Source organism: Triticum dicoccoides, chromosome 2B (assembly GCF_002162155.2).
Source record: "Triticum dicoccoides isolate Atlit2015 ecotype Zavitan chromosome 2B, WEW_v2.0, whole genome shotgun sequence".
Classification (NCBI taxonomy): domain Eukaryota; kingdom Viridiplantae; phylum Streptophyta; class Magnoliopsida; order Poales; family Poaceae; genus Triticum; species Triticum dicoccoides.
Genome location: NC_041383.1, coordinates 156283072 through 156293392, shown reverse-complemented (window position 1 = coordinate 156293392; position 10321 = coordinate 156283072). Strand labels below are relative to the sequence as shown.

Here is a 10321-nt window from a genome sequence, read left to right as displayed (position 1 = left end):
GATCTCCTGTTTTAAGCTACCCCTTGGTCTCTGCCAGCATATAAATGCACTTAGGTAGGAAGGAGAATGGAAGACAACTGGGTCTCCGGAATGTGATGACTAGACCGAAGTATATATGTGGTCCTGGTTTCAAGGACATTGAATTGTTTAATTTAGCTTTGCTAGCGTGTTAGACATGGCGTATTCTGGCAGATAGTTATTCTCTCAATGCTAAAATTCTGAAGGCGGTATATCTCCCTAAAGATGATTTGCTTCAAGCACAGTTGGCCAACGCACCACCACAGATCTGGTGTGCCATTCTTGATGGCAGGGGTACTCTCATCCAAGGCTTTATTAGGCGCATACCGCAAAGGAGATGGAACAATGACTCTTGTTTGGACACATAATTGGCTCCTAGCTAGGGAACACAATATGTCCCCTCTTGCGTGCTTGGTTGTTGACCCGCCCCAAGTGATGAGTGAATTAATTTTGAGTAACACTGCTTCATCGGACTGAGTGAAGCTGAAGCAGACTTTCATAGCGGCTAATATTGAGACAATCCTATCTATACCGCTCAACATGAAAAAATTTGACATTTTCTGGTCACGAAGCTATGAGTCCAACGAAATGTTTTTGTTTCGGTCCGCGTAACGCATGCCTATAGCCACTAAACTTCGCCGGGAAGCCTGGTTGGAGAAACCTCCAAATATGTCCAACACTTAGGTGGAATTAAAAGTCGTGGAGTATTTTATGGAAAGTCCAAGTTCCAGCTAAGGTTAAAATTTTCCTATGGAGACTAGCCCAACCTTATTTACCGACAACAGATTTGCAACAACATAGAAATATGTCACGTGTGAGGAGTTGTCATCTATGTGGATATAATGACTTGTGGAGACATTCTCCACTGGAGTTGCAACATGGTCAGGTGCGTCCGGGCACTTGTTAATTAGGACCTACTGGATCTACTACTTGGCAGTACCAAACCGGATGCCCGGAGATGGATTTTTACGCAGAGAGGCACACTACCTCAAAGTCATTTTTTTACGGTGATATAGTCACTCTATGGGCGATTGGGCACACGAGAAGAAAGGCGAAGATTTCTAAAGTCCACTAGCCACACATCAGTTTGTTGCCAAGTATACCTAATAGAGCTGGAGGAGGAAAGCCGTAGAAGGTCTGAACACGCAATCGACGAGCGGTTAGGTTTCCCTCCCCGCGCCGCCACCCGCGAGGCGGCCGGCGAGGGCCCTCAGATACGCGCACCGCGCGCCTCCCCTCCTCCTCCCTCCTCCCTCGCCGCCGCCAGGGGGCGCGGCCGGGTGAAGCCCGACCGGCGCCGGCGGTGGCGGGGCCTGGTCTTCCCCCGGCGCGACGGGGCGGCGCGCGCCGCTCCTTCGGGTGCAGACGCGGGGCACCGCGGCGTGGCGGCGCGCGCCTCCTGGCGGGCGTGGCGCGGCGTGGCCGGCTGCGCGGTGGTATGCGCCTCGCCGTGGCGGCCGTCCCGTCCGGCAGGCGGCGCGGGCTGCGGGCGGCGTGGGCGGCGGCTGGGGTCCGGCTTCGGGCCCTTGGCGGCTGCGTTGGTTCCCCTCCGTCGCGGGCGTGCGGTGGTGGTGCCACTCGGCCGGTGGCGGTCCGGCGACCTGGTGGTGGTGGCCGGCGGCGCGCGTGGTGGTGGTGCTTTCACTTGGCGGCTCTCTGTGCGGGGGAGGCAGGGGAGCGGCTTGGACAGGGGCGGCGGCGTCGACGGCGTGCCGGCTGCAGCGTGAAGGCGGGAACTTTACGGCCTCGGAGATCCCGGCCGGGCCTGTGCGGCCACGGGCCTGGTATGTTCCTGCTATTGCGTCCGGTCAGCTACCGTCGAGACGGTGGAGGTGGGGCCCTCCCGCGTGCCGACGGTGCTGCTGCCCTAGTCCCGGCTCTTCTCCTTCTTTATGCGGACCATGCTTGGTGCTGTGGTGAGACGGCCTGAGAAGCTTCGTGACCGGGTTGGCGCAGGGTGAGGGTCTGTTTGGTGGCGAGCTCTGGAGTGCCTGAGGTGGTGGTTGGGATCGGGAGAAATCTCTGTTGGCTTGGCCGACACTGAGGCGGTGGCGCTTGTGGGTACCGCCTGACCTTCCTGAAGGGCGTCGGGGCTACCCTTCCTCTCTCCTCACAGCGTACCGGGGGAAACCCTTGGCAGCAGCATCGTCATCGTCGCGTTCCTTCTTGAAGGTGCTGATTGGTACCGGCGCTTCGGAAGCTTGGAGCTTGGTGGGCGATCTCCGGTGGGTGCAGCGGCCTCAAGGCTTCTTCGTTTTTTTGTCGATCCGCCGTTGTTGGCATTAGTTTCTTTTTTATTTTCTCTTTCTTTCCTTTTGGGCGTGACTGTGCTGCTTTCGCCCCAGCATCTATCGTTGGATGTTCGGTTGGTTGCTTTGTATATAAAGCGGGGGAAACCCTTTTTCGACAATAGAGCTGGAGGAATGCAAGCCTAAGTCAAGATCAGTACGGTGGATCCCTCCACTAGCATGGGTCGCTAAACTGAGAGTCGATGGAGCGGTGGCAAGGGCGTCGAGGGATGGCTCGTCTCTGGCAATATGCACGGACCATGAAGGACACCACTTGGGTTCTTCCGCGCTAAAACACCAGCAGTTGTCGATCTAGCTACTCAGGGCGATGGATTGCTGGGAGGCGTTGGCATCGGCGGCCGACCTAAACCTTTGATTTTTCGTCAAAAGAGACCATCTATCTGATCGATTTAACAAAAAAGACCATCTCTGAATCAAAGTGACAAAAGAGACCCTTTTACCGTGGCGGCAGACGCGTCGGGCGACACGTGGCGCCTGCCGCCACAGGGTGAGGCGGCTGGATTGCTGCCACAGGATTCCGGGCCGGGACCGAAACGGAAACAGAATGGTGGGCCATGCCGCCACCATATGAGGCGGCCTGCACTGTAGCTGCAAAGGGTGGGCCATGTCGCCACGGCTTGTGGCGGCCGCACTGCGCTCTCGCCGACAACCTCATATACCGTTAATTGGTGTTTATACATGCGATTTGATGCATGTGTGTGGCCGTGTAACAAGCAAGTTCATTTTACTTTAGTACATCATGTTATCACGGCCAAACAATCATAAGCGTACGATACAGGTGCTGCCCAAACTTTTCTCGATAAAAAACTGAGAAGAAAAAGGAGGCGCCGGAAAGAAAAGGGACGTAGGCTGGCCAGCGCGCGTCCTTGTCGGCGAGCACGCAGTGCGGCCGCCACAAGCCATGGCGGCATGGCCCACCCTTTGCAGCGGCAGAAGCGCGTCGCTGTCGAGCTACAGTGCAGGCCGCCTCATATGCTAGCGGCATGGCCACCATTCCCGTTTCCGTTTCGGTCCCGACCCGGAATCCTGTGGCAGCGACTGGCAGACTGGCAACGGGATCGGCCGCCTCACCTCGTGGCGGCAGGCGCCACGTGTCGCCCGACGCGCCCGCCGCTACGGCGAGGGGGTCTTTTTTGTCACTCTGAGCCAAGGGTGGTCCTTTTTGTCATTTCAACTCGGCAGGTGGTCTCTTTTGACGAAAAATCTAAACCTTCAGCACATCCTGATTGCAAACACTTGGTGGATAATATCAAGTCATGATCTAGCGGTTTACATGACATCATCATTAAGGAGATCCTAGCTACTACAAATAGTTTTATTTTTTGCTCTTTCATTTATGAAAGTAGGTCTTCCAATCTTGAGGCATATAGCCACGCTAAACTCGCTCAATGTCTTTGAAGGATGCCATTTGTGGCTCCTTCACCCCCAATACCTAAATTATATCCTCATCCGAATCCCGGACACACGCAACCTCTCCACGGCCTGTACCGGGAAGCCATGGAGACCGGCGGCAAGGGCATCCGCCGCGCGGACGAGATCGGCGGCGGCCGACGAATGCGGGGCGTGGCCAGCGTCGACCGCGGCCAGAACCTCGGCGTCCGCGGGCGCGAGGAGGTGAGCGCCGAGGGCGGGGTCCAGGTGCTGGCCGAGGCGGGCGGCGAGGCAGTCAGCGTCGAGGGGCTGGAGAAGGCCGGGGGCGAGGAGGTCACCGTCGGCGTGCGGGACGAGTTCAGCGCCGAGCGCAAGCCCGTCGACAAGGAGGATCACCTCAGCAAGGTGGTCGGAATCGGCGAGGAGGTCACCGTCGCGGTGCGGGACGAGCTCAGCGCCGAGCGCAAGCCCGTCGATCAGGAGGATCGCCTCACCAAGATGGCCGGCACCGGCGAGGTGCGGGACGAGGTCAGCGCCGAGCGCAAGCCCGTCGATCAAGAGGAGATGGTCGGCATCGGCGAGGGGGTCACCTCCGAGGGGGGCGGCGGCAAGGAGGAGGAGGAGGGGGACTGCGGGAAGGAAGAGGACCAGCTATTCCAGGGGAAGCAGAAGGAGGAGGTGGGCCGCGGTAAACAGAAGGAGGTGCTGTGCATCGACGGCGTCGGCGGGAAGCTGACGGCGGAGGTGAGAATTCCACACCTATCTCGTACCTGTTTCTTCAATTTGTAGGGTTCCGTTACATTCTCGATTCGCGATCGGTTCCTGTGGGGAAAACGCGAGGTTCTCTTCGAAATATACATTCGATGTGGATTAGGCAAACTGTGGATACAATATTGAAAACTGATTGATATGCTTAGTTTTTGCTGGATCCTAAGAAGTAATCTATGATGATCACACGCTGTTCGTTAATGGAATCTACATTTACTGTTTTAGGAAGTAGCCAGTACCATTTCCTGCTGGGTACCTGAACTGCACGGTGTGATAACAATATCATAGTAGTAAACAATTCAGATGTAGGCTAGTTTTTCAAAATTAAGTTGGATACTTCTTTTATTTCGCAATTGCATTTGGATATTAGTGCTGAGGGAATTTTGTCTGAGAAAAACTAATGTGCTACTCCATTACGGAATATAAGTGATGAGACAAGACAACCATCCATTACTGTGCTGCTATAAACTACTAGGTAATGCTGTGGTGGTTAGTTCAGTCTATATTTGAGCTGTCATTAGTCAGACTTTTGTGAGTCCTTGAATTTTGTTAATGGAAGCTTTTGAAGCCTCTTGCTCGAAAAAAAGAAGAAACAAGTAGCAGTACCAAATGCCAACTTGTTTCACATGCATCTTGGTAGTTAAACTCAAGAAGGTTCCATTTGTCTTGGTAGTCTGCACTTGTTTTATGCAAGAGGCTGTATTATTTTGAGAAGGCAGGAGGCTGTATTACAATATGTTTACATCCAACAATATGTAGAGCTTCCCATCTCGATTATTCAGGATTGTGTAATTTTCCTTCAATCATTGGGACTGGGCATGGGTTTTAGCTCTCCTTTTTGTGCACTGGTTTTAGCTCATTTACTCTGCCTGTATTCTGCTTTACTTCTAATACCAAAAAGTGCTTGTACAGGGTTAGTAAAGGAAAGTTTGCAGCTGCAGCCGTCACTCTAGATGATTATTTTCCGATAATAGCACACTGCTTTTGTATTCTGTGATTTAGTTTGGAGTAATGTTCTATTTTAATTTTATTCCTGTGCACATTTTCCATTCACGATAACATTGTGAAGATGAATTTAATACCCTTGAATCTTATCTCATTGTCATTGCCATGTCGCTTGCTGCAGGTTAATAGTGCTCAAGGCATATTCATTGGAGCTGGACCTGTCGCAGGGAGGCCAACAAGATGGGCGGACCTGCCCCGAGAGCTTATCGAAAAGATCGCCACTGATCATCTTGAATGTGCTGTCGATAAAGTCAACATCTCCCTTATCAGCCGTCATTGGCGCTTCAGCAGGAGTGCCACACAGCATATCCCCTTGCTTCCTTGGCTCTTTTTGCCCTCGCCGAAAGAGATTGTTCTTCAATCCTGCCAGAGGTTGCTTGCATCGAGTTCCCGTTCTGCCTGACGATGTCAAAGGTCTGAGCCCTTGTGGATCATGCATGGGCGGTTGGCTTTTCATGGATGGAGGAGATTCAGGACAAAACCATATGATTTACAACTGGAATACTGGATCAAGGGTAAATTTCTCCAGAAAAATCGTCATGGTCAACGATGAGGGAGAAAAAATCGATGAATATGGTACTAGCCTTTCTGTGTGTGCTGCTTCAGGAATGCCTTCGAGTCCAGGATGCAAGGTTTTAGGGATTATCAGAATATCCGAGTATTTTGGGGCTGTTGTTGCTTTGTGGGATGAAGAGGAGGACAAATGGATTGAAAAGTCATATGTAATGGATCATTGGACAGAGGAGGGCTTTGGGCCAAGGATGGATTATAATGTACTCGATATGATATTCCATAATGATGCCTTCCACCTTCTTACGGAAGAGGAGGACATCATCAGAGTGCTTCCATATGCTCAAGGGGTGCAGAAGTTGCATGTGTGGCGACGTATGGACAGAGAAGTTGATGAGATGTTTGAAGATAACCTTCATGGCACCACAATCAAGTACCTTGTCGAATCGACAGGAGGTTATCTTGTTATGTGCATCAAGTACGTCCGCCGTGGCAGAACAGAGTCGATTAACATGTACAGGTTATCAGTTCCTGAGAAGAGGTGGCATAACTACAGATCGCCTGAGGGTGAAGTGATCTTCCTTGGAAGCGGCTGTTCGAAGGCATACCTCACGGAAGGCATCCATTCAGAAGTGCATTTCCTGGATGATACAGAGAAGCACATCAAGTCAAAGGGCATCAAACTCTACACTCGGGAAGACATGGGGGGCTTCCGCAACAACCAACGGTCCTACAGGGCACCAGCAGAGCTACTAGGTTCGACTTCTACCCTGTCCCGGCCCGTATGGTTCCATCATTAGTGTTTTTCGCTGATGAGAAAAATGAATTCCAAGAAGATGCGAGGCTCAGTCCTAAAGGAGGTGCAAAAAGTGCTCTGGAGCCAGTTCTTCTTTCCGTTTTCAGTTTGTTACATATTCCTGCAGATGGCATTTGGTTTCCTTAACGAAATAGAAGAGGGTATTAGACCTGTGGTTTAATGTGTCTTGTTCTGGGAGTTTAGAACTCACTAGTACCGGCATATGTAGATTACAATTCTTGCAAATTTTGTTGCTACAGGAATGCTATACTGCTATTTCAAATAACTTGATGAATACCTGAGTTCTTTGCATTCAGTATTGCACAGTGAACGCAAACCTTTCTGCTGATGTTATTATCACTGAAATGTTTGTACCGCAGTTCCTATATTCATGAAAAGTTGAGCTTTGTGCATTTTGGTATTTGCAAAATACATCTGGGTCACAGGGTTGTTTATCATTTCTCCCTACACCACTTTATGCAAGAAAATCATTTATCCTATTCTGGCTTTGACAGCTCCGCGGTAATCTGCTTACGCATTCTGGGAGTACATTACTCTTTGAAGATAATTTGGTCGGTTGTTATGAATTTTCATACTTGCATGTTTGGCATATGAATCATGGTACCCGTAAAGCCTTGCTATCTTGTTAGCAATGAGGTCCACATTTCGAGTTGCTCTTGCATCTTCGACTTGCATCCAGTTCATGTAAAAGTTGACTGATGCAAGCATCACATTTTAGCGTGCTATTTCACGTTCGTTCTCCCTCGGGCTTGCACTGATTTACATGGTCGTAATTGAAAGGATTGAACCGATTCATTCCTTAGTGGCAATAGAACAAAATCATCAGTGTATTTCGTGAAACTCAATTGTTTGCACCATATTCCAGTATTCCCTTGGCAACTTTCTGCCTTGTAAAGTCATGGTTTGTCATGCCAAAACCAATAGCCGCCTCTGCAAGGATTCCTGCCATGTTTTTTTTCTCCCTCGTACGCTGACATGTAAACAGACGAGCTTGTGCCCGTGCTGCTCCGGCCGTCGTTCCCTCTGCTGGTGCCTCCGACCGCTTGCTGCTGTCGCTCGCGACGATGGCCTCGGCCGCTCTGCCCCCGATGCCAACCGCCTTCGCTCCCGCGTTCGTCCCTGAGCTCCTGCGTGTCGGGATGCTGTAGCCGGGGACACGCAGGCTGACCCCGCGGTTGGTGCCTGATGGTTCGAGTCATCGAGTGGCCTCACCTCCGGCGGCTGCTGCTCCAGCGCGAGCCTAGCGCAACGGATCTAAGGCTTTTGGGCCCCGCCACCGGGCAGCCTATTTCGTGGAGCTCCCTCGCCGTTGAAGATGAGGACGAAGACGATGAAGAGCTAGTCCCGCGAACACAAACATCGGCTGCCAAATGCTCAGTTCCGCCCGCTCGCCCGTGCGTGGTGCATGAGGCAGAGGCTTGTGGTGGGGGTTGGCGGAAGGTTTTGCCGCGGCGAGGCCCGCGTCATTCAACGCCGCCGGCTCCTGCAGTGGCTCCTCGTCCCCTTCGGGCTTGGCTTCGTGGTCGACGTTGTAGATGCCTTTTTCGTGGGCATGGTGCAGCGGATTGCACAGATCCCTTTAGATTTAGGTGCTCTTAGTGCCTTGAGAATGGGCACCGCGCGGGCGGATGTCGCAACGCCTGGCGTCCGCTCAGCTTGTTGGCAAGTCTTGACACATCGCCTTTGACCTGCCTCGTCGCCGAGCATCGGGAAGCTCCAGCTCCTCGCCAAGCCCAGATAGAAGCCCCACTACCCCCAAGACGCTTCGTCGTGATTCTTGGGCATCCATTGTTTCTGCTCCTGTTGCCTCTGTGGCCATGGCAAATATGTCGTTGCGGTCCGCCATGGAGGGACAAGCGGAGCTGCTGCGCTCTGAGCTCCTCAACATGGCTTCCTTTCGACTCGAGGAAAAGGTACAACCTCCATGACGTCGTTGACTCCATGCAGGGTTGGATGCTTCAAATGGGGAACTTCCTAGAGCAAGCTGAGTCTGTTCTGAGCGGGCTCTCTCATGTGTCACCTGTGTTGCAAACCGCTCCTATGCCGTGCCCCCTGGTTGTGGCTGATGTCAACCTTGAGCATGAGAGTTGAGATGAGCTTCATGGACGTTTCTCTCCTCATGCTGAGGTCAAATCGCCGTTATCTGCCTCTAAGGGTTCGTGCATCGATGTGGTTGTGGCTCCGGTGTTACAGATCATGCCCGAGCTTCTGGAGCTGTGTGGGGAACCGACTCCGCATCTATCCGTCAAGCAACTGAAGGTGGACCCCCTTGAGATCTCAGTTGTGGCATTACCGCCATTACCACCCCTCGAGCCCAGCCAGATGCTCAACTTTGAGGAGAAGGGAGATTCAGACGTTGCAATGTCTTGCTCGTCCGAGTCCATTGCGCACATGGTTCCTGTAGGTGATGTGGTTGTCGCACCCAGAGCGATGGCCCGTGTGCCCGGGGCTCTCGTAGCGAAAGAGATTTACGATTTCCTCGCTACCTTGGACACTGCTAACCCTGGATCCGGCAAGACGATTGGGTGTCTCCTCAAAGAGAAGGCCATCAAGGATAAGAAAAGTGGTAGTGCTAGCTCTCGTCCTGTGGTCTTGAAGGAGAAATCAAACAAGTGCAGAAGCAAGAAGAGTGGCACTATAGGAAAGACGTCGACAATTGCTTGATGGATAGCTCTTAGTGTTTGGACATGTCATGATGGGTGTGCTTAGGTCCGTGGCCTTTGCCGATGTTGGTTCCTCTAGTTACCTTTGATACGTGGGAGCTCACTTATGAAGTTGAATTCCATGTGCAAGCGGATTGTAGGGATGGCTTGATGGGGGAGTTTGTCTGTCTTTCTTTGTGGTCTTGTGGTCTTATGGTTTGAGAGTAGTGTGCTTGTATCATGGGGTTGTGGCTTGGTTATTTTTCGGGGCTAAGCATGTAATGGTTTTCGCCTGATTTTTCATAAATTAACCGGACAACTCTCTTCTTCTTAATTAATGAATGAGGCAAAGCTTTTGCCTTCGTTTCAAATAAAAATAAAAAATAAACAGACGAGCTAGCTAGCTACCAACCAACCAACATATCAGCCTAATTATTAGCTAGAAAGATGCCGTTGGGCATATAGGCAAGTTAGATAAGTACTTTCTAAAACCACGGTGAAAGAGTGAAAATTATTCAAAATACACTTAGTCAACTAATTTTTTTTATGTGTTTTAAAAATTCAATGAGGATACACAGTAGTGTGCTTGTGGTCATGAATGAAGATACATAATTTATTTATTTAAATCCATATAAATTTTAGAAAAAACAATGTTTACCTCTTCAAGGTACACAATAATGCAATCTCAAAAAGAAAAAGGTACACAACAATGAACATAGAATAAATATTTTTTAACACAATATAAATGCAGACCCTCATACATAGCACATACACTCACCTTTAGAGCATCTCCAGCCGTTTCCCCAAAAGCCCCCCAGGACCATATTTTCGCCCTGGCAATATAAAAAGGGCAAAAAACGGCCTAGCCGTGCCACCCAAGC

At 51.2% G+C, this 10321-nt stretch overlaps 1 protein-coding gene across 1 annotated transcript; it reads left to right on the top strand.

The window, feature by feature from the left end:
- Positions 1-3717: 3717 nt before the first annotated feature.
- On the top strand, positions 3718-7093 carry LOC119362732. Its single transcript, XM_037627978.1, has 2 exons — positions 3718-4442; positions 5593-7093. Exons 1-2 carry the CDS (start codon positions 3729-3731, stop codon positions 5872-5874), a joined length of 996 nt encoding a protein of 331 aa, XP_037483875.1. The 5' UTR covers positions 3718-3728; the 3' UTR covers positions 5875-7093.
- The last annotated feature ends 3228 nt before the right edge of the window (positions 7094-10321 follow it).